Here is a 24,144-nt window from a genome sequence, read left to right on the forward strand (position 1 = left end):
TTCTGCGGGGAGCGATTTGCAACATTGTTGAACTTGCAACTTTGTTGCAATCTGTGGGGAGCGGCTTGCAACAATGTTGCGAATTTTGGAAATTGCGTCGCTCAAAAGTACAACAAAGTTGCAACTCAGAAGTTCGGCAAAATGTGACAAAATCCGAAAAATCGACTCGACCTGTGCAACATTGTTGTAGTCTTTGGCGGAGCAATTTGCAACATTGTTGAAATTTTGAGCGGAGCCGTTGCAACATTGTTAAACCAGGAAATATTACAGATATGAGGCGAAATTATAGGGAAATGTACCAGGAAGTAAAGGGAAATATACCAGGAAATAGAGGAATATTAAAGGGAAATGTGTAAGGTAATGGAGGGAAATTAAAGGGAAATATACCAGGAAATGGAGAGAAACTAAAGGGAAATATACCAGGAATTGGGGGGGGGGGGGAATTAAAGGGAAATGTGTAAGGAAATGAAGAGAAATTAATGGTAAATATACCAGGAAATGGAGGGATGCTAATGGAAAATGTACCAGGTTGGTATCAATGGCGCCATCGGTGGGTAAACGCCCAAGTTAGAAGTGAAAATGGTTTCCCACTGTTGCTGCAAGATGGCGACACTAAATGAATGATTGATAATCATTGCTGCAGTAAATAAATATTCATAGAAATGATAAATTTGACATATTAACTTGTATATTGTAGTGTTATATCGCAAGGAATCGTATTATTTGTGCATTTATAGAAAATGAAAAGTAATAATAAATGAAATGGTGTCGGTTGTGCCATCTAGCAGCAACAGTGGGAACTATTGTCACTACATACTAGCGCATTTTACCACCGATGGCGCCACTAGTATTAAAAACAGCATTAATAAAATATTGTTTAAATTAGTCAATTCTACGTATTTATTCCATTTTATTATTCCAGACACCACTTATTTAACTTTATTTTATGTTAATTATAAAAAAGATTAGTGTATTAAGGATATCTATTCTTGAAAAATTAGTTCGGTCTGTTGACCGCTAGGCGGCAATACTGTATTTTTGTCCATAAATCGAAAGATTGTGTTGTTATTGATAAGTGGTAACAGTAGGAGTTATTTTCTAATTACTAATTTAGTAATCACTTCATCCAGTTGCGGTATAACAATTCAACAACAAGATGAACGCACCTCCAACCTTCGAATCATTTCTTCTTTACGAAGGAGAGAAAAAGTACGTAATGTAATTCAGTTAACCTATAACTTCTATGTTTTTATAATAACTTGTGTATGCGATTTTTATGTATTATCTAGGATAATCAAAGAACAAGATACTAAAGTTCCCAATGCGGCTATCTTTACAGTTAACAAGGAAGATCACACTCTTGGGAACATGATTCGCAAGTAAGTCTATTTTTAATTATATTTTCCACAAACATAAATGCATAATCAACAGCAATTCTTTTCTATTATTATTCAATAGCCAACTATTAAAGGATCCGCAGGTTCTATTCGCCGGATACAAAGTTCCACATCCGCTAGAACACAAATTTGTGATTAGAATCCAGACAACATCAGACTACACACCTCATGAGGCTTTTATGCATGCAATTACAGATCTTATAGCGGAACTTTCATTATTCGAAGAACGTTTCAAGGTAAAACACAAATTATACGGTTGTAATTTTTTTACATGCTATTGTATTCAAAATTGTTTCAGGAGGCAATCAAGGAGAAAAAAGAAGGCTTAGATTAAGTCAGTTTCCCCAATTATCTGTGGACTTTAAGCGATTATGTAAATAAATTATCCTTTTGTAGAATTTTTGTATTACACAAGTGACCTGATATATTATTTTATTATGCGAAAATAATTGATACATATATATGCGAATAAGTAAATAAACATTGTTTAAAGAATTTATGCTTTAAAATTTTTTTATTGTTTATAATTAATAGAACTTCAGATGTTCCTTTTTAATAACAGGAAAAGTATTAGTGGTCAATAGATCGTACTGTGTATATTTTTAGTCTTTGAGCTTATTTACACGAGTTTACGAAAAATACTGTAATCAGTCTATTAGAATTTATTTCTCTTAACTACAAAGCATGAATCTAATTAATCAGATTTACATTTAAAGATGAGACTAATTCAGTGATCATTATTAACCCTGTTTTAAGGCTTAAAGTTGAAAGGCAAGAGAGTAACAAGTAGTACAATTCTACCGAAACGATTTTTGTACAGACGTTGATGACGAAAGCACAGCGTAACGCGCACAGAAAGCATTTCCTTACATTACACTGGACGTACAAATATTCTTTCTGAAAAACTATACTACCAATCGGTACAGGTATTTTTTCTATTATCGGTATAAGAATCAAGCCAAGTATTGAAAATCGGTTTAGAAAACGCCTCTTTTCGAATACTAATGATTCGAGTACCTAATTATTGAAAAAAAGGAACTATCACTGAATGTAATGCGTTTCCAAAGGCAAAATAAATATTAAATACATGTACAGATCGATATAAATAATTGTTATGTACATAATTACACTCGATTTCCGCAAGTTTTGCGCGGTATATGTGTAACATTTCATTGTGCACACTTTCACAATATATGCTCCCTTCTCATAAATTATTATACAATTTAACAATATATCATAGCTAACTTAGTTGTAATTCGGACCTATTATTGATTTGTATCGCTTTGTACTGTAATAATTAGGTGGAAGTAGAATGAATGTAAACAAAAAACATTTCTGTCACATTTCTGTAAACGTATATAGAGTTTTAAGCTATAGGTTTAATATGGGAGCACAGGTTTTTCACCAAATCACCGGAGTTTCTGGATGGATACGCACATTCTATGCAGGAAGACACATACAATGGTTGCGTGAAATTCTTTCATATAAAAATATACTCTGCAAAATCTTAACATGTCTTTTCGCGTGTGTAGGATATTTGACAAGCTGTGAAATAGGACTACGAATAATAACACGCTGTTAAAACGTCTCAGCATCGTCGCAATCACGAGTATCGTGTCCAAACACTGTAAAACAATCAATCAATATCATAAACGGAGCTAGGTATATAGAAGTAGACAGGAGGTTAGGAAACAGTTAGTTCGATAAAAAAAAAACGCGTGTTAGTAAAAATAACTCTATCATTTAATTAATTGAAAAATAATGTATAGTTATGGAGAGGTTAGTTGATATAAAAATATTTTGACGATCTTAGAGACTTCTTCACCGAAACTTTCAAACGTTTGTTTTTTCGTTTGGGAGAAAGAATATTATAAACAGATGCAATGAGAAATGCAATTCGTATAAATCTGAACAATGAATTCTTACTTTCGCAGTTTTCGCAGTAAGGTCTTTCCACTGACACTTTCTTTGGTGATTTTGCAACGTTCTCTGGCTCAAGGAAATCTTGGGCTTGACGTGGGCAATCTTCAGTTTCGTGTAAGTCGAACTGATCGCAAATATCACAGAACATACGTGGCGCGGCCATACGTTTATCTAATGTGCTTCTAAAATTAAACAATTAATATTCAAGCGTTACTTTCCTATCACTGTTACTTGGATAACGATTTGTAAAAAGAAAAGTAAGTACTACGAACTGAGTATAATCGTCAGCTTCGTTAGCAGGTACTCCCATTTCAAGAACTTCTACTTTGCACATTAAAGTTTCATTCTTACGCTGCATATCCACTATCACGGAATTCAAGAAGTCTATTTGACTCTTTGCTGTTTCATATTCTTCTTGCAATTTTAATACGTCGATATCTTTTTCAACTGGAATGAACAATTACATTTCATAAATTTTCAAATAAATGGAACGTCTACCGCGTATTTCGAGAATTTCACAAATTTACCTATATGTTGTTTCATGTCACCCCCAGCTGCCTGAAATTCGAATAAACAATGCGTTACTTGCCGAGTACTACTCGATTCTATAATCGTAATTAAGAACTTACATCGTAATTATTCTTCATGTTCTCACGAGTCAGTTTTAATTGATTCGTTGCTTCCGTCCATTTAGCAGTAATTTGTTTGTTTTCCCTTTCTCTATAAAAAGAACAAATATAATTCTAAAAATGTTTGAAAGTCTTAATAAATGTCTATATACTTACAAGTTACTTTGTGCCTCCTTTAACTGTGCAGATTCCGTGGATATACGGTTTAATTTCTCCAGCAGGTTTTGCATATTCTTGTCAGCTTCGTTTTCTTTATTCTTTATAGTATTCAACAATATTTCGATCTTCTCTTCTCGATCTCTAAGCAACTTCTCGAGGGATTCTTTGGTGTCCATTAAATTTCCATTCTCCTTATTTATGTCATCCAATTTATTTTGAATGAGCTTGAACTCCTCATTTTTCGTTTGCTCGTGCGCCTGTAGTTTCTCCGACTGAGTATTTTCTAACGCTTTAATTTGTGCTGTTAACTTATCGATTATTGCTTCCTTATTATTCAAATCACTAATTTGTTTATCTACGAGATCCTGAAGTGCGAGCTGTTTCTGCTCTAATTCAGAATTTTTCCGGGTTACAGTCTCAAATTCGATCTGCTTAGATTTAATTTCAGACTCTAAAGTGTTTTGCAATTTCATCACAGATTCATCTTTGGCATTTTGCAGTTCTTTATTCGCGTGTTCCATGTCTTGAAGCGAATTGTTTTTCATGCGTAATTCTTCTCCAACAATTTTCAACTGCGATTCTAATTGTTTTATGTTATCTTCTAAAGAATTTTTTGTTTCTAAGATGTCAACGACTTCCTTTTCTTTCTTCGAAAGTGTTTCTTGTACTTCTTTAATTTCTGCCATACTATGCGCTTGTTCTTCCTTCATGGACGCAATAGTCTCGTTCAGTTTCAAAATTTGAGCCTCGGTTTGTTCAGACGCCGTCTTCATTTGAGCGAGAGCGTCTTCCTTGATTTTAATAGTTTCCGTCGCACCAGTTAATTTGTCTTTCAGTTCTTTGACTTCATTAGACATGGCATCTAACGAGATTGTGAGATTTTTATCGATGGCTTCCTTATTAACTAATAAAGCTTCATTTGTTTGTTGTAATTTTAAATATTTATTTTGAATTTCTTGAAAACTAGAATCCTTTTCCGATATCAAGGACTCTAATTTAGAACGATTTTCTGTTTCAAAGGCCAGCTTTTCCGTTAGTTCCTCGATAGACCAACGATTGGCGCTCTGATCTGCTTCTAACTTTGATTTCATCTTTTGCAAAGTTTTAGTTTCTTTTTGAGACGCAGTTAATTCCGCTTGCATATCACTGATTTGTTTCTGAAGAGAAGACATTTCTTCTTTGTGAGAATTTTGCAACGTGTCGCATCGTTTCTGAAGGCTGAGTACTTCCTCTTTACTTATCTTTAATTCATTAGCAAGGTGAAACGTTTCTTCAGATTTCTCTTTAAGATTATCCTTGACACGTTCATTTTCACTTATTATTTTGTTAAGTTCATCGTTTTCTGTCTCGAACTGTTTCATTTTTCCAGATAATTCTGTATTTAATTTTTTCTCATTTTCTAATTGAGATTTGCTATCATCTAGTGCAGTGCGCTGTTCCTGAATCAACGTACTAGCTTTATTCAACTCTTGTTCCACGTTACTTAATTTTCCTTCCAATGATTTTATCGTGCTTTCACTTAAAAACGCTTTGTCCTTTAATTCTTCAAGTTCTTTCTCTTTCAAACGCAAATCCTCGTTATATTTCACCAGTTGCTCAGAGGAATCAGTAGAACTGCTCACCAGATTCGCAATATCTGATTCCTAAATATAACATAATATTTCAATATTTCATCCTAAATTGATATGCTAAAAACTTTAGGGAATCGTTACCTACCAGTTTTTCTTTTTGAGTGGTTACTTGTGATATTTTATTTTCCGAGCTGGCGACTTGCTGATTCAATTTTTCCACATTACTTTCAAGTGCTCGAAGTTCGATCTCCAGATTGGTCTTGGTTTGTGCTGATAATGTAAGAGCATCTTGCAATTCTGAAACATAAGAGACAATAGCGTTAATAAATTCAGTATCGCAAACAGTAAATTGGAATTTAATATTTATCTTTTTTACCTGAAGTCTTTTCCGTAAGATTCTTTATTTGCTCGTCTTTAGTTGCAAGGATCGATTTCAGTTCAATTATATCCTTTTCTAATTTACTAAGCAATTCCGATTTTTGAGATACGTCTGCTGTTACTTCTTCGATATATTTCGTTTTTTCTTCGACCTGTCCCTGATAATGCTTAATCAATTCTTCGATTTCAGCCGCAGTAGTAGAACGTAGTTCAGACAATTCTTTTTCCTTCACTTTTAATTCTTCGCTTAATTTCTTCAATTGCGCAGAAGAATTTGCCTCGGTAGCTATTAAAGAAGCAACATCTTGCTCCTAAATGAGCAAAACATTTAGTATCGATTCAATCATCTGTTATACAAAAAAGGAGACTCAAAAAACCGATACTTACTAATTTTTGTTTTTCTTGAACTATCTTGAAACTGTCGTCAGCCTTTGATCGGTACTCTTCTATTTGTTTCGAAAGTGTAGCGTTCTTTTCTTCCATTAACTTAAGCTTTTCGTTCAGTTCTGTAAGATGGAGTTTCATTAAAAATAAAGTAAACGTTTCAATTAAAAATCTTTTAAATCACAAATGTACCTTCGAGCTTCCGCAAAGCGACGTTTAATTCTTCATCCCTTTTTTTACCCAAATCAATTTGCGCAGACAGTTCATTCATTAGTTTTTCAGTCTCGGATGTTTTCTGATCGAGTTGCATGAATACTTCTTTAATCCTCGAGTCTTTCATATTCAATTGTTCATTGAAAGACTCTGAAAGTTTGTTGATTTGCTTAATGTTCTCTGTCTTAAGATCCTCTAAGGCTACGCTTTGTGCTTCGAATTGCTTCTTCGATTCAGTCTCAAACTCTAGCGTCTTTACTTTTACGAGGTTTTCCTTCTCCTCGATGATTTTCTCATACTTCGATATCAACGAATCTTTTTCCTTGACATTTTCTACCTTGATATACTCTATCGTTTCTTTAGCACGTTGCAATTCTGTTTTTAAATTGTCTGCAGTGCTTTCGAATTCTTTCTTCATGTTTTCTATGATTGTACTTTTCTCATCCAGAACTTTCGTCATGCGTTCCAATTCTGTTCGCAGATTTGCTTCCGATTCTTTATGCGTTGCGTTCTCCTTCTGACTTTCGTTAAGTTTTAATTCGAACTCTTTTATTTGCACGACACATTGTTCTACCAGCGCTGATTTTTCGTTCACTTCTCTTTCGAGACTGGCTTTTGTTTCTTCCAGACCTCTGTTCTGGTTCTGTAAATCTACATTGGTCGAAGGTGAATAACTTCTACTCAAACACAATTATATTTGTTGCTAATATTATTATTCGAAATACCTTCCAATAGGTGTTTCTCTTGGGTAGTAGCACTGGAGATTTCATTTCGAAGACGTGCTAATTCTTCTTCAGTTTCAAATAATTTTATACTGTCTTGTTCCAATTGACCAACACGTTCTCTTTCCTCCAACAATTGCTTTTCGAGATCCCTGATCCTGTTTTCATTTACAGTATTTATCACCTAACGACAAACGTGCTCGTTTAGTACTCAGATGAATCAACCTATGTCAACATCAACTAATACGAAGCGTATCGAGATATATAAGGGCATTGTTTACTGTGTCGATAAATATGCGTTACATTTGATCAGATTGTTAACAAGACAAAAATGTAATGGAATACAAAAATACGATGTTTTGATATGCTTGAACAAATATAAAACGTATTATTTGATTTCGATATGTAACAATATACAACCATGTATAACATGAAATGCCAAAAATAAATACAAAGTTAACACAGTATTCCAAACAAAATTTACAATAAATAAATAATAAATAAATAAGTAACGAAGAAATAAATAAATTACATCTTTCTTGAAATTGTTGTATACTGCGTGAGAATCATTACGCATTAACAATTATTTTATACGCGAAGCACAGACTTAGCGTGATTGAAGCGATAACTGGAAATTTAACAATTATTTTGCAGTGCATCGCTGAAGCATTGTTAATCCCACACCTTATTAACGTATCTAGTATCACAAAGAAACTAAACCTGACCTTTAAACCTTTAGCGTATCCTGATAATCTAGATTAACATTGAATAGTATTACCGTGACTTAAACCGTGATACTTAGTGGTAACGAAGATCGAAAGAATTAGTCGTGAAAGCATTAAGATAATGCGACGTGTCACATAGCCTTTTGACAAAATTGAATTAAAATGATAAACGTAATGACTACAATGGCGATAAGAGAAGCGTTGCAGAAAAACAGCGTCATCAACCCTTCCTCTGGCCCAAACGGCTGCCATGGTATACTCACACATTGCTCAGTTCTCTCTTTCTGAAAATAAACGATAAGTTTCTTGCATTAACCCATAGCCTAGATAAAAACACATTGAGTACCTTAAGAAATGATGAATTAAATTCTTTTCATTTATAAGCATAGCTTACACAATTATTCTTTGAGACATTTTTATATATTTTCAACGGTTAATCGCATATGCACTATAAGCCTCGCCTACCCAACACCATTTAGAATGGAAAGCTCCTAATTCTAACGAAAGCATATTAATCTATTCCCTAATTTTAAGTAATACCTGCGATTCTTTATAGTTCCAGTAAGCATTTGTTGTACAACAATATTTTCAAACGCAAAGGGGAAACGAAAATCTCATTAACGAAAGTAAGATGAGAAACGAAATAATTAATATAATGCATATCTGTTTTTTATTTCACGTTACGGTTTTGTCTAACACTTGATAAATGCAAGACTCGTTGAATGCTTCTTTAGAATTCCTTTCGTGAACGTCACACTTACCTCATTTATTCTACATTCACATAAGTGTAATCTATTATCATAATATATATTTTTTATATCTGGAATAACAGTTGTTCAATTAAAATGTATACCTGAATATCATCCTTATTGACCGACTCTTCTTCAAAGCGGAATAGCAGGTCTTCGCATTTTCTTTTCTCTTCTTCAAGTTGTTGAGCCAGTGCATTCTTTTCCTCGAGTAACTTCGTAAGCGCAGTTTCCGCTTCGGTGACTGTCTTTTGCATTTTCTCGCGATACTAAAATTAAAATAATTTAGTATGGTAAGCACGGTATAAGCATACAACATATTCAATACTACAACGGATACCTGTTCGTATTCATGTTTTATTGAGATTATAGACTGCTCTGCCTGGTCAGCTTGATTCGCTGCTTTTGTAACACGGTCACGTTCTAAATCTCTTTCTCGTCGAAGAATCTCTATCTCCTGTTGCTTCTCCTTTAAAGTTTCCTAAAATAATGAAAACAGGTATAAAGAAATGGTTATACTGTTATTTGATTCTACTGTTATAAGATTTAAAAGTACATTACTATATCTTGCATACCCTAAGTATTACACAAATCTCTCATATTAGGAACTTTTCTATATAGGAATTGGATAGGTAGAACATAAGCTAATTAGAAGAATGAATTTCAATTACATTACTTCTTGCATTATATCTTTGTATTTTCTACTTGTACATTTAAGATTTTTGTGATCAAATAATAAGTCAACGAAAACTAATATTTACTGCCATCAAAATGTATTATATATCTATATACTCATGGCCTATGTATGTGTAAATCGTTCGTATAACTTTATCTTACTATATCAGAATTGTTCTTGAACTTTTAGTGACTGGAAAACTGGTTTTTAATAAATGTATAGAAACTTTGTAACTTCAAAGACACAACAATCATTGCATTGAAATCGTTAAGTTAACAATATATATATATATATATAACAAATTTGATGACATGTTATTTCTGACGAACGTAAAGTGTTTTCCATTCTAGCAATAAATTAGATAAATTATTAAAATAAGAGTCCACGACACTGGTACCATAGAATTGCTCGTCTAGAGAGAACAGATTAATATTAAGAAGCAAATACCCACCTAGGTGAAATCTGGATTCTAAGGAGATTACAGGGATGGAGGAGGATTTTATTAACACCATGTACAAATATCAGAGTACCTTCCTAAACTACTTATCATCTACTATACAACTAAGAATTACATACTAACAAAGAAAGTTGTAATACAAATCGCACTCGTTAAATACACAAACTAATTAAATCTTGTGCTTAAATATTAGGGAATAATCACAACGCGCTTGTTAATCCGTCTCTACGCTACACTCTACGTAAAGAACATTTCAATTGTCACACTTTCAACTAAAACTAGCGACAATATGCAAATAAATGTTAGATCATAATCTCACCTGCAGGGTAGTTCGTGCAAGTGCCGGCGTGCGCAAACCAGGCCTCTGGAATTTTGGATGCAACAAAAAAACATAAAGTGTATCATGCGAACAGCCATACGTTTAAGCTGCAACTCTGTTTTACCTTTACTTACTCTTGTCCCTAATAAATAAATGGTCCGGTGTAATAAAAACATTTTAGCAATTAATCGCCGACTATTAACGATAAGGTACCATGAGACAGGACGATTCTTTAAGTATTTAACAACAATGTCACAGTCGCGCGACTACTAGAGTTAGAATTTACAAAGATTAAGAATACTTAACTATTCTTTGGATCGTGATTTAAACTTGATTTAGCTAGACATGACTATGTATCACTCGACAATGTTATCCAACAAAAAACAATGGCTACAAAATCAACAACAAAAACAACCGAATATCTACATCAAACTAACAGCATCGCTATGTATCTAATCAACGTAAGTAACAAGCTAATAAACAATACGCATTTTCATTCGCAAACGCGTTTCACTGCAAGCTGCGCAGGGACCTTTTTTCGCATAAGTTAGAAAAGAAACGCGTTTGCGTGGTGAAAACCTCTTCTACTCAACGCAACTGGAGGATCTGAAGGGTGTTGTTGGTTTCTACTTGCAAACCTCATTTTGGTGAAATGGACAGGGACGTTTGATATTTCTAATATATGTATAAATTAACGTCAACCTAGATTAACATATACTAATGCAGAAAATCCTATTCCAAGTTGAAAATTGTCTCTATATGGGTCGGTAATTAAAGTGTCAATGTACAGCGTTCGTTTCGTTCCAGATATTAAACTAATTCATCCTCTTCGATCGTCCAGAAACGTGATCCCCCAATTGCTCTGAGCAGAACGTATAAAACGGTAGAGATAGCCACGGATCTGCACTCAGGATTGATGATGCAAGCTGCAGTACAGGCCGTCCTCCTCATTCTGGCACGGTGAATCTTACCCTCGCGGTACTGATACCAGTCCTGGCAGCCGTGCTCGCTGTGCTGGCGATACTCGACAGCGAGATGAGCGATTCCCTGGAACCAGTCTTCTTCAAGGACGAATTCAGGGCAGCGCCTGTTGGCTTGTGCACCACGCACAACGACCTTCTGCTGGACGGCGACCGGCTGACCTTGTGCACGGGTGCGAACAGGCCGTATTTAGGTCGACACTCGAAGTACCTGAAGCAACGCTAAACCAGTTAGCAGATAATGCAGAGAAAGGTCTAACTGCGGGCGCGAATTACTCAAATATTAAATTCCGAACTTTCTATCGCCAAGAGGACTTCTGGGTTTAGACTGACATTTGCATATTATATAGGACAAGTATTGTGTAACGGGTAGCCTATAGGAAAAAAAGCATAATGTACACTTTACCTAACTACGATACATTGTAATTAGGAGACGATTAAGTTTGTAGACGATTTAAGGATCTGAAGAGCTGAGAGGCAGGCAGGAATAGAAACAGGGAAGGAAAGAGGTCGATAGGTTGCATAATTTGCTTTCGATTGCATTCTGTACGTGGACCTCAAGGGTCGAGAAATTCATTACAGACTCGTTAACTCAGCTAAAAAAGTATTAGGTTGTCCAAAAAGTTTCTTTCGCTTTATTAATAAGTAATACATGCACAATATTTTATGTTTTATGTTACATTACTGAATTGTGCACGATTCATTTTGCTCAATTACTGTTACAACATGAATATCTATGAAATTAGATTGTCTATTTATAGAAACACGACCACATAAAATAATTGAGTGCAACTAGGGAAAGAAACTTTCGGGACAACCTAATATTTGTAACAAATCTCAAGATCGCGGCTAGCTGTTTACACCTGTTCTTCGCATACAAATGAAGTTACGTGTACCTGCCTACTGTCTGATCGATCAGCGTTACATAATCGGTCGTAACAGGATCCAGGAAGGAGGTTGAATCGAAAATTGGGAGCATTCTCTACTAAATTAAGGAACAGTCGATGCAGACCTCTTGTCGCCAACGGAGCCATCGTTCTTGCCAACTGGATCATCGAGCTCCACGCCGCACCACTCGCCTGCCGCGAATTCTGTGGTGCCCAAGTACCTGAGGACACCGGTTTTGCTGCCTTGGCTGGACGATACTATTACCCTTTCGCCTATCCTGAGATCCCTCTGCGACACCGTGGACGACAGACTTGTCGTGGATGCGTCTGTGTGACGAGTTACATGCTTTACAAGTGTGTAAAGTCCGCGAGGCAGAATATATTGGTGCTCCTGGTCTTTATTCCTCGTCTTTATTCGACGGGCGGATGCTCAACTTTTATGTTTCTCACGGAGGCAAAGTTACAACAGAGCTGGGTAAACTTCCATCTTAAACAGTAGATATATTATCGGAGTAGAACGCTAATTAACGATGCTTCTGTCCGTGAAATTAAAACGGGGATGCCGCCTTCGGCGACCAACATTTTCTGCCTCGAGTACGGCACATGCGAGAAACTCTTTGCTACGCATAACAATAACGAATAACAAACATTCACGAGGTCCTCGAGACTTGAACGCCTCGAGAGCTTACAATCAATGGGTTACACCAAATTGGAAGTTGGACTTAAAAATCAAATAACAGTACGGTGCGCTTCTATCCGAATTTCTAATTCCACGTCTCCAACACGGTGTGACCCCTTAAAATACAATTACATAGTAGGAACGGAGATTCCAGAGTTAGAAGGTGACACGGGATTTTTACGTTTTCTTTTTTATTGTTGGCGAGAAGGTGAGGAATCGGTGCACATCCGATTTATTTACTAAGAGAACACAATTCGACTGAGGTTCGACTACATAAATAACAAACATTCAAGGATATAGGGCTTTGTAATACGTGCGGTGTGCGTGGGAGGATACTACGATGTTTCGTTTAAGAGAAACTGCCGAATGAAACGTAAAAGTGTCTCGGCGCTAATGCTAATAAATAAAGTACAGCGTGATGCGGTGTTAGGCACAGATATTCACACAAGTCCATGGAACGCGGAACATTTTTTACAATATTAGGGCGTCTACTCTTCGCGCAGCATGATCTAAGTTACTTCTACTGGCGTGCAATTAGGCGAACAACGCTGGAAACATTCCAAATGGTATGGAACAAAGAAAGGTTCATTTCTTTTTTTTTTACAGAAGGAGAACACACTGCTTTCGATTCCAACGTTTTCAGAAAATCTCGAGGTGGGGCATTCTGGTTTATCGCCTCAAAAATCGATGATCTTGAATACCGAATAGTCTGGATGCTGGACATAAAGAGACAGAACCTAAGTTTAATATTGGAAAGTGAACTTTCGAGACTCCAATAAACGTGCAACTTTTATAGCTAGATCATTTCTAATCCCCCTGTGGTCAACTATTTCCTCGACTAACGTTATTCGATACACAAAATCGCATCGCTAAACAAACGCGTGATAGAGGCTTACAGTGATACATCCTGTAATCAGTGATTGTTTTCTTGAAAGGAAATCTTGAAGATTCATCGATTCTAAAGGTTCCAAACCAGAATGTGCCCTTGGAAGCACACTACGGACGAGGGGCGTATCTCTTGAACCGATCCTTACTCAGTGAGGGAGACATGGACTTGGCGAGGCTTCCTTTCATGCTGTCCGGTGGCGTCGTGGGGGTCTTCTGGGTCGGCGACATGGGAAAGTCGTCCAAAGGTTGCCTGGTCAGCCTGGTCAGACGCGAGAATATCCCACGTTTAGGCTCGCACTGGAAGTACCGGCAACCCGCCACCGATCCATCGTTCTTCCCTGAAGTTAAACATTGTTCAATGTTCTCTCCTTCGAGAGAATTTTGACCGACGCACAGTGCGGCGAATGATAGGCAAACGTGTACAAAAATAGTATTTCTATTTTTTTTTTTTTTTACTTGTCGTGCTTGGTAACATAGAAAATGGATTTAGATAAACATTTGTGGCTAAAACGTTTTCATTGAAATGTTTACATAAATAAATATGACATTTTTTTATTAATTCTGGTAACCAAACGAATGAAACTATACGTGACTATTTAATAGCTCATCGATAATCATTTTATATCGATATGTAAAATAAATGAATAATAGATTTAAAGTAAACTATGTTTTATAACTATTATTTAAGAGTACAACAGAGGTAACGAATATATGTCTCTAATCTTTTTTAATTATAACTTCGTGGAGCTCTATTGAGATCCACTTTTCAGCAATGTCAATATTCTTGATTTTAACGACTCGTTCTACAAAAATTTATTTCTCAAATATTAGCAGGTAGTAGCAAAAGTGGACATTGTTTGCATGAAATATAAAGTTAGAGGAACCAAATATAAAAGAGAATCACTGATACATTCTTTTACATTTTTTTTTTAAGCCTATTTTAAAATTTAATTTCGAATCTCGCGCATAAGAATTTTTTAATAATCAGTAAACTGTTAATATAGGCAACAGCTATGAAATAAACATACCCATAATAGTGGAATCGATGACAGAGAAAATGAGCTATGAAGAATAAATATTACTACAGACTAATTGTAAGTGAAAAAAAGAAAAAGAAGTAAATTGTACTATCGTAAACTGCGAACTGAAACTGAACGTGATAATATGCTACAATTAGGTAGCCATATAACTATAAATAAGTGCGGTTTCTTAGCAACCACAAACAATTTCAAGCCATTGACATCTATGTAACAAAATAAAATGCTAGATTGTGCTGTAGCAAATTCATCATTTTTCGATTTTTGGCCATTAATCGACGCACTGTGCGACGTTGCGCACGCTGTCTTACCGATTGGTTCATCCAGGACGACACCAGCCCAGTCTCCCGGGGCGAACTGTGTCTCTCCGATGTAGGCGATCGAGCCTGGCTTGGTACCACCGACCCACACTCGGTCTCCTATTATAAAGCTGTCGGTGTCCTCCGTCAGGACGACACTAGTATCTGTCCGACATCGAACCACAAACATGTTTAACATGAAAAGAAACTGAATCGCAGACAGTTAATAGTTCAACGTTAAGAAAATTCCAAGGTCTACTTTCACAGGTCCGAGAGTTTTATCTTGGCCAAAATACGATATTTAACGAACCATTAATCGTAGAGCGAAAAGCTCGAATCGATAACGTGGTCGGTATTGCTACAATAAAATCCTGAACATGATATCGATACGATGGTCGTTCTGGTAATTTCGACGCTTGGTGAGAGCAGCACCAGATCGACGCTTCGATAATGGCGAAATAGGGAGATCGAGGGACTTAATACGCACCCCTTGAACGGTACAATTCATGCCAGGGCTAAGAAAACTCTAACTGGTAGATGATAAAATAAAATAAAATAAAAAGCACTTACCTGATCCCCTGCGCAGACCAGCCTCGCTTAATCGGCGGCCGTGCGTTTCCCAGAGATGATCCATCTGGTCTGCGATCATGCAAAACAACGCAGAAACAATGCAAAATCAAACCAAACAAACCATGCTTCCTGGCACAAGCTCGCAAAGAATACATAACATTAATCTCGCTTATTGCAAATACTAAACGTAGACCTTTGTTCTAATTAATGATTGTACGAGATAAAATCACGATAGAGGTTTGACTATTCAAACAATTATAATAACAATTAATGTACGCGTTGCGAAACGACGTCATGCATCGCGAAGACGATCACGGTGTATTCTACAAACGAGGCTTGGTTTTATTGGTTATCGCTGGTACATCGACACCACAGGAAGTTAATTTCGTTTGGTACGAGGTTCTTAGATGGAGAGTTATGTAAAACAACGATTAGCAGGGTGTGTTCGAGTATGAATTCATTGGTTCTATCGATTAGCGGAGACGCGTGGACCATGAAGTTATGTAAGAGATTAAAGGGAATATCTAAATTTTTCTATTCTTCCGTGAGAAGACTTCGTACTACACCGTAGAAGACGAGAAAAACCAATACCGTACGCGACAGATGTTTGTACGATGTAACGCACTGACTGAGAACAAACTAAATCATGTTTTAGATAACAATTGGGGCGTGCATTTTTAATTTCTTCTGCCTTCTATTACGCTTCTATCGTTAACTCGGAATATTATATACGTAAGATTTAATTACGAATCAATCAAAAAATTCAACGACTATTTAGTTGGAATAGGTGATCGATTAGTGATACGAGATCATTTACAGGCGAACAACGGTTGAGCGTGTTAAACGATATATAAAACGATATCGCGACTGTTTTGATTTTAATTCAATTAAAACGCAAGTCGACCGTATGATCTCGCTCGTAGTCCCGTTCAACAGAAAAACACAGAAAAATATCGCGATTCGCATTTAATTAATGATTCATGAGAAAGCGTAGGCGTGCCAGTGGTAGTAGGTCGCTCGTGTGGGTAGCGGTTTCTGTTCGACGAGATCGATTCGTGATTAGAACGCAGCGAGATTCCACCTAGATCGCGGAGATTATTCGACGAATACGCCAAATTTCGAGAAACGTAGGAACTATTCCAATGGCAAACTGTTTCATCTATTATGTTAGGAATTTATGAAATGTGCGAGTACCCGAATTTCTGCAACATTTTTATAATGAATACACGCTTTATAGATACGTAACAAATGTATGAAGACGATTACGAATTTGAAAACACGTACTCTTTACGAGTTTACAAAGAACGCGCGCGAATCTCTGGTCAGATACGTTTGATGACTAATAAACTTGAACTCCGCGTTCGTCGTTTACGGATAAAATCTATTACAGAGTTGGCCGGGATCGAGTCCAACCAAACATACTACAATTTACGATTAGCACAGTGTCAAACACCTTGACCACTCGTAATGCGATCCGCCTAAGTAGTCATACAATCCAGATATCTCGGTGTCGCGAATGTGGACGCTCCATATGTAAACAAGGTTAATGGCGTAAGCTATACGATTACTACTACGGTTGTCAGGTAGCAATTTGTTCCTGGAATCTAATCTAATGATCGCACAGTAACCCGATCCGCGTAGTCCCTGCTCCGAAATCGATATTCAATCGCGCTCAATGGCAACTCGCTGATCTATCAAAGGGTTTGCTACCCAAGTCCTCGCGAGAAATCTCAATTTCATCGATGAAAATTTAGAGTCACCATAAACGGATCTGAAAGAAATTGAATATACAGGACGCGGCCGAGTAACATGTACCAGCGGGCACGAGGCGGTTCCTTATGAAAAAATAAGACCAAACTATGCAATACAATTTTTTCATTTAAAGTTCAGTTTTCGAGAAAATCGAGTTTGATCATTTAATTCGTATGTATGCTGTTACGGCTGAGTTACGGTGCATCGAGCATCGTATATTATTTGTCTAAGCAGTCAGTTTTCGTTGATCTATCTGGCGATGATGTACACGAATAACGGATACGTGTTGTACGATCCTCGACGAACCACAACTCAGCCGTAACAGCATATACGAATAGAATTTTCAAACTCGATTTTCTCGAAAACTGAACTTTAAATGAAAAAATTGTATTGCATAGTTTGGTCTTATTTTTTCATAAGGAACCACCTTGTGCCCACTAGTACATGTTATTCGACCGCACCCTGTACAGAAGCAGTAACGATGTACCTATACACTGATCTCAGAATAATAGCAGTTACAGTGAAAGTAATGCGAAATATTTTGAAACGCTTAAAATAAGTGGTATCCCCATACCTATTACTAAAACAAGATCCTAAAATGATATTAAGTGCGTGATCCTACAGGTTACATTAATAGCACCAGTCACGGTTAAATGAAATTTATAGTTAAGCCTAAAAACCGGCTCCTAAATATCACGGAGGCGCAAAAGTTGCGGCATCCTCAATCTCGCCCTCACGAGCCGCTTATCTCTCCATATTTAGCCGATGGTGTCAATGTTGGTGAACACCATGAGACCGATTGCGTCAGAACGAAAGATCGTCACCTTAGGAAACGTGATCTACGAAGGAATGCTAATGAAGACCGCGAAAAAACGTGTAAGCATCTGAATGATCCGCTTGAGACCTTAGAAATGTATGTAACAATTTGTCCGAGGAATTTCAAGACTCTGGGACGCCGAGCAAAATCTTAAATTACTAGAGTAACAGCTTGAAGCGCTGCAGTTTGGAACAGACGAAGATCCCTAGGTTAACAACTTTGGACATTACTTCGAGGACACCCGAGAAGCAACTAAAAATGAAGAAAGCGCCAGTTTTATCCAGTCCCTCTAAGAACAAGCGAGTCCACTTCCTGGCGATCGCGAATATCGAATGTCAGGAATGTATCCGTTTCCACGTCAAGTCGAAAATTGGCATCGTTACCTTGAGTTCGTCTATCGCGTTGCGATATTCGAGCCCCAGATACGTGTGCGCACCGTTGGGAACGGAGCGCGAATACAGAAATCACGGGCAAGGTGGATCGCGGCTGGCGCGAAAAGCCCTACCCGAAAAGGGAAGCGCGGACACGTGGGAGGAAAGACGAAACGGCTGGAAATCGAGCGTACAATAAACACACCGGATTGCATAACCGTGTGCGTCATGCGATGACTGCACCGACTGCACAGGTCCCGTCCCAGCGTCGTTGTCGTTCTGCAGCGGTGCGAGGAAGGCGCACTGATGAACCAATAAGGCAAGATAGGTGCCCTCGATTCCGAGAGACGCGCTTTGTACGCGACGCGCCGCGTTTGTTTCCACTCGCGCGTGCCTCGCAAGATGAATAATCGAGCGATTTATCGAGATCGTGAGGCGGAGGGTGATCTTCTAGATTAGGTGCCCGTTCGAGATACAACACGATGACTCTACGGTCGATTAAATCCATTCGGGTTAACGAGCAGGACTTTGGAGGAGATGGATGATGATCACTCGGCACCTGAATCCTCGAGAAATAGGAAACAGTATTAAGGATAGGTGTATAATTGTTAGGTATTTGCAAGATCAGTGATGATGAGTAATATAATTCTACCAAACTGTACCAAATACTGTAATTCGTAAGACGAAGAAGGATGAAGATTCTAAGGCGAATTGTATCCACTCAGACAGGAGACTCTTGGGGGCAGATGATGATGCAACTGGATTCTGAGGAAATAGGAAATACAATTAAGAATAGGAATAGGACTGTTAGGCGTTTTTGAATAATTATGATGATACCTGGAGTGATCTACTAAATCATGTTGAAAATTGTAATTTGGAAATAAACACCATCCATAGTTGTAACCATTGAGTATTTATTAATAATATAAGACCCTATTTTCAACCCTGTCCTTTTCACGTTATATTATTAATAGATGATCAATGACTACAAGCACGAATAGTGTTAATGTATTAATAAAGAGAAATACTTATCTCCTTTGGATTATAAACCACATACCTTCACTTATAGAGGTTGCACCCCCATGTTTAAGAAACACTGATCAAACAAAAACACCTACCAAAGAACATAATGATATTGTTATTCGGTGAATCGTATATCGTGTTAGTGATAAGTTACACGAGCACTAATATCGACGGAATTTGCTAGGTAATCCTAGAGTATCGTTTCAACGTTTGCTAGCGAGAAGTCGTTGTATTTACCAGATCGCTCGGACGAGATGCGTTGCGGTGAGAGGTGGAAGAACGACTCGCGAGAAGTTCGCGGGCTCGCGCTTGTAAAAGCATTCGTTCACGTTCATCTCAGGGTCTCGTGGGCGTACTCGTTCGTCGGCGTGGGGCACGAACGAGTCGCGATTGAGCTTCAATCGAATTTTTAACCCTTCACCACAATTTGTACACCCCCTCTTCTATCCAATAAACAGCTTTATAAATTTTGCACAGTCACGGGTCTACTCATTTCCTTGTATTATTATTAAATACCAAATTCATATGATTATTCTCAACAAAGAATAAAATATATTGTTTAAATGGTTTGGTCTACTTCTATAATCATGTATGCATCTATGTATCTAAATGATTGTGATGATACAATGTGCATGTAAATAGAATACTATCTTAGAAAGTAACAAAATACTTATCAACTTAATATATTCCTATAACACAGAATGCATGAAAATATTGAACTATAGAAATAAACTACAGACACACTGAACAATGGATCATCTTAAAACGTGCATAAGATTTATTAGAAACATCTGTTAAAAACTTACTCAACGATAGTCTAGGCATTGATGGTGGGACTGCTGGTCTTGGTGGAAGATTGCTGCATGGTCGACCAATTTTTGACGGTGGTCTTAGTTTTGATGGTTTTGGATCTGCCATCTTTTATATACACACTTATTGTTATATAACACTGAAACACAAAATTATTAAAGGGTTAGTAAAATGGTGGATTACAAGAAAATCTATGTTCAATGGTTGATAATTAAACTCGTGTGTCAACATTGTTACAAAGCATTATAATAGCAAAATAACGAATGAAATATACTATAACAAACAAACATACAAGTAGAACAAATTGTTTCATACTTTAGATGAATTAATATAAAATAATTGTGCCAAAGACATCCTAACGATAATTACATCTCGAATTTACGTCTCTCATGTACAGTTTATATTTATATCAACTTCTGATTTTAATAATGACATCACTGCTATCGCGTTCAAAATACGAACCTTAAAAAAAACACAGTGGAAACGTCTCTAAAGCGAAAAATTAAAACGAAAGCTTGAATTGGACGTACGCTTACAGAAACTACGCAAGAGATACGTTTATCGCTTGACATTCGTTAGTAATCGGAAAAGTAAGTTCTGTTATTTTTATACTCGTCAGACGAGACTTTTCGAAACGCGAATTTCCGTTGGAAGCGGATATTATGACGTTAAAAAAAAATGTCAAACGGAAGGAATGTTAACCTCTTTGAGACCAATGCTTATCGTTTTACGAGAATCTGCGTGTATCCTCACCTTATTTAACCGTGACGTGATGTTCACGAGTGCAAACAATTAACATATTTTATGGGCAACTATTAGAACATCGATATTCTCACAAACGAGCACCGCGAAATATTCGCACAGATTCACACGACGGTTAACGGAAAAGTGACAATTTCGACTGGCGCCAGCAGCGCCGTCACGGTCTATTTGCGAATTAATTCATAAATTTTCTTTCGATTTTACCCTGGTTTCTCCGTTCTTCGACATAAATTATTTAATCGATCATACCTACTTTTTCCTTACATTATTTCCAATACCTTAAATGATTAATAACGCGATACCTAATCCCTCTTGCCTACATAATAATTTTAGGAAAATATCTTTCTAACAATTTTCCTTCCTAGTCTTATATATTTTTAATGTATTTCATATTAGTTAGTATGTTATGAATCGTTAGAACAATTTTACTGTTGCAAATAATTTGGGGTTAAGTCAAGTAAACAGAATGACGGTTGATCTGTCAGTAGTGCCACTTGTTGCTTTGTCCGACCAATCTAAGCAGTGTATCTCGACGTTATTAAATCCTCCAAAGGTTATTCCATCTGACAATGGCCTACCAAGGTAATTAATTCATGTATTTTACTTTTGCTTACACTTTATGTATATTAATACTTATGAATTGTTTTTATTAATTATCACCTGTATAGAGACTGGCGAGGCCTTGCACATTTATCCAACTTAAGTGGAGAAATGATGCCATTGTTGACAACATGTCCAGATCCTTCAGCATATATTTTAACAATTTGGAGACAGAACCAAGTAGACATAACAATCAAAGACTTCCAAACACTGTTAGAGGAGCTTGACAGATGGGATATTGTAGATGACACATCGGAACTTTTTGGTTTGTTTACAAATTTTGTTTACAAAATGTTTTATTCCTAATCATTTTCCTGTTCATTACTTATGTCACAGAAAGAGATGCTGAGAGATATTTGCAAGAGCTACAGAAATCTAAGATATCAGCTGAAGTAATTGCAAATGAGATAGATGAAAAAGTTCTTACAGTGGGTAAGTAGTACATAAACTACAACATTACATCATGATATCATATAAAGGAAGGATTGTATTTCATTTTATGTCTCTAATAGATGATCTTCATAGATTAAGACAAGGGCTTGAAACTCAATACTATGATGCTTTCTTATTATATGCAGACGAAGATATTAATTTTGCTACAGAAATGGTGAATAAGTTGGAAAGTGAATACAACTTGAAGGTAAGAGAAACAAAGGAGTACATCGTAAACACAATGAAATATAAATGGTTCTGTCTTTCCTAGCTTTGTTTGAAAGATCGAGATTTAATCGGCGGAGTGACATTCGAACATGAGGCTGTGATGACACTAATATCGGAACGTTGTAACAGATTAATCGTCATAGTGTCGTCTAACATACTTAAAAGTCCAGCAAATAAATTCTTCTTGAACTATGCTCAAGCGTTGGGTATCGGTATGATTTAACGATACTTCATTAACTTCGTTTCTACATTCGTAACATGACATTATAATATTCACTTCAATTACAGAAAAATGCCAGAGAAAAGTTATACCATGCCGTTATGATAAATGTCAATTACCGCCACAATTGAGCTACATGTTTGTGTTAGATTATACTAGGGGAGGTTTGTACAATTTTTGGGGAAAATTGCGAGATTCTGTCCAAACTCTCAGTAAATCGAAGGATACGAATAGGTATTTCACTTTTGTTTAATTAAGGATTATTTACTTGTATAAAGTAAACGTGTGACGCAAAATTGAAACTTGCAGTGTGATACCCGAGCAATGTGCCTTACCTATTAAGAAGAACAATGATCTCAACACTGTAGAAATAAATGATGAAAGGATTAAGACAAAAGACGACGAGACAATATTAAAAACAGAAAAAATCGTACGTGAACCTGAGTTGAGTGACTTGAATGACTCAAAGGACAATACTAAAAAGTCTGAAAACTTTCTACAACGGACAATGAAGAAGTTGACTCGAAAAACGGAAAACGATAAGAAAGAGTATATACCAATTACGGAAACATTGACTTTACCGTCGCTCGAAGGCTTAGATATGCTAAATACTTCTACCTCCGTAAAGAAGAAACAGAAATCGACATTTATAGATAAATATGCGAGGAAAGTGCATTTGAAGAAAGTTCTCATAAAGTCGTAACAGTAACCTGTTCAAAGGAATAATTTCTAATGTACAATCTATTTTGTTAACAATATGTATAAATGTAAAATTGTCAATAAATGATTTTTAGTATTTAGTTGAACACAAAACTATCTTATAGAAGTTACGATTTTGGCGGGAAGAACCTTACCATGTACGTCACTACAGTATCATTAAAAATTTCACGAAATATTTAAAAATGAACAATTAAAATGTTAACCGTTAAGAATAGTTGCATACTTCTGCTTTAGAGGGCACTTCACTATACTGATGGGTTAATTTCGCGCCAATTTTTTATGGTTTGACAATTTTCGATTGTATCTTTTTTCTGTTTTATGACTTACTTTGTTATGTTGATATATGTTAATATAGTTGCACGTACTAACAGGCGCTTTCAAAAATATAAACACGATTGTAACATATATGAAAAGTGATAAAAATGGTGCGTCGCAAAGCCGATCCAAGGTTAGTTGACGTCCAAACTTTGTTTTCTACATAAATCTGTAAATTTAATCGATTCGAGGATACGTAATTTCGTATCTCTATCATCGCTAACATAGTCAGTGTTAATGTACTAAGTTTTATTGTCAATGCTATCTGCAATTTGACGTTTACGAAAATGTAACCTCAGGTCATGTACGTATGTTTCAGATCACATACCAATTCAAAATCAAACCGTGAAACGTCCAGAGTATGATTATTTTCTGTTTTAAGTATTTCTATCGATCTTCTCAAAATTTCACTAATTATTACGATTTATTTAAACGTGTTGAAAGTGTATTTT

The 24,144-nt window shown here is 36.4% G+C and overlaps 3 protein-coding genes and 1 long non-coding RNA gene across 9 annotated transcripts; 3 read left to right on the forward strand and 1 right to left on the reverse strand.

The window, feature by feature from the left end:
• Positions 1-1,015: 1,015 nt before the first annotated feature.
• LOC128880910 (DNA-directed RNA polymerase II subunit RPB11) lies at positions 1,016-1,892 on the forward strand. Its single transcript, XM_054131471.1, has 4 exons — positions 1,016-1,209; positions 1,290-1,379; positions 1,459-1,633; positions 1,696-1,892. The coding sequence occupies exons 1-4, from the start codon at positions 1,157-1,159 to the stop codon at positions 1,729-1,731; spliced, it is 354 nt and encodes a 117-aa protein (XP_053987446.1). The 5' UTR covers positions 1,016-1,156; the 3' UTR covers positions 1,732-1,892.
• Positions 1,893-2,043: 151 nt separating this feature from the next.
• On the reverse strand, positions 2,044-21,319 carry LOC128880895 (restin homolog). 6 transcript variants are annotated; one of them, XM_054131434.1, is made up of 22 exons: positions 21,169-21,319; positions 20,412-20,554; positions 15,643-15,711; positions 15,085-15,237; positions 13,883-14,074; positions 12,295-12,496; positions 11,274-11,493; positions 10,303-10,347; positions 9,191-9,331; positions 8,955-9,119; positions 8,365-8,385; positions 7,380-7,560; positions 6,634-7,305; positions 6,445-6,563; positions 6,056-6,368; positions 5,825-5,976; positions 4,106-5,751; positions 3,950-4,040; positions 3,848-3,878; positions 3,593-3,767; positions 3,324-3,502; positions 2,044-3,022 (listed from the first exon to the last, which is right to left on the reverse strand). In XM_054131434.1, exons 2-22 carry the CDS (start codon positions 20,521-20,523, stop codon positions 2,976-2,978), a joined length of 4,926 nt encoding a protein of 1,641 aa, XP_053987409.1. In that variant the 5' UTR covers positions 20,524-20,554; positions 21,169-21,319; the 3' UTR covers positions 2,044-2,975. The 6 variants fall into 6 exon arrangements, with proteins under 6 accessions (XP_053987409.1, XP_053987414.1, XP_053987412.1 ...); XM_054131439.1 differs by lacking the exons at positions 20,412-20,554; positions 21,169-21,319 and adding exons at positions 19,640-19,696; positions 19,843-19,884; XM_054131437.1 differs by lacking the exon at positions 15,643-15,711.
• LOC128880912 (uncharacterized) lies at positions 18,616-19,481 on the forward strand. The gene is made up of 2 exons (XR_008457937.1): positions 18,616-19,194; positions 19,308-19,481. It is a non-coding gene; the product is annotated as an uncharacterized LOC128880912 (long non-coding RNA).
• Positions 21,320-21,397: 78 nt separating the features above from the next.
• LOC128880904 (myeloid differentiation primary response protein MyD88) lies at positions 21,398-23,486 on the forward strand. The gene is made up of 7 exons (XM_054131462.1): positions 21,398-21,759; positions 21,846-22,042; positions 22,114-22,209; positions 22,290-22,417; positions 22,481-22,649; positions 22,726-22,891; positions 22,967-23,486. The coding sequence occupies exons 1-7, from the start codon at positions 21,644-21,646 to the stop codon at positions 23,358-23,360; spliced, it is 1,266 nt and encodes a 421-aa protein (XP_053987437.1). The 5' UTR covers positions 21,398-21,643; the 3' UTR covers positions 23,361-23,486.
• Positions 23,487-24,144: the final 658 nt, after the last annotated feature.

Source organism: Hylaeus volcanicus, chromosome 8, assembly GCF_026283585.1.
Source record: "Hylaeus volcanicus isolate JK05 chromosome 8, UHH_iyHylVolc1.0_haploid, whole genome shotgun sequence".
Taxonomy (NCBI): Eukaryota; Metazoa; Arthropoda; class Insecta; order Hymenoptera; family Colletidae; genus Hylaeus; species Hylaeus volcanicus.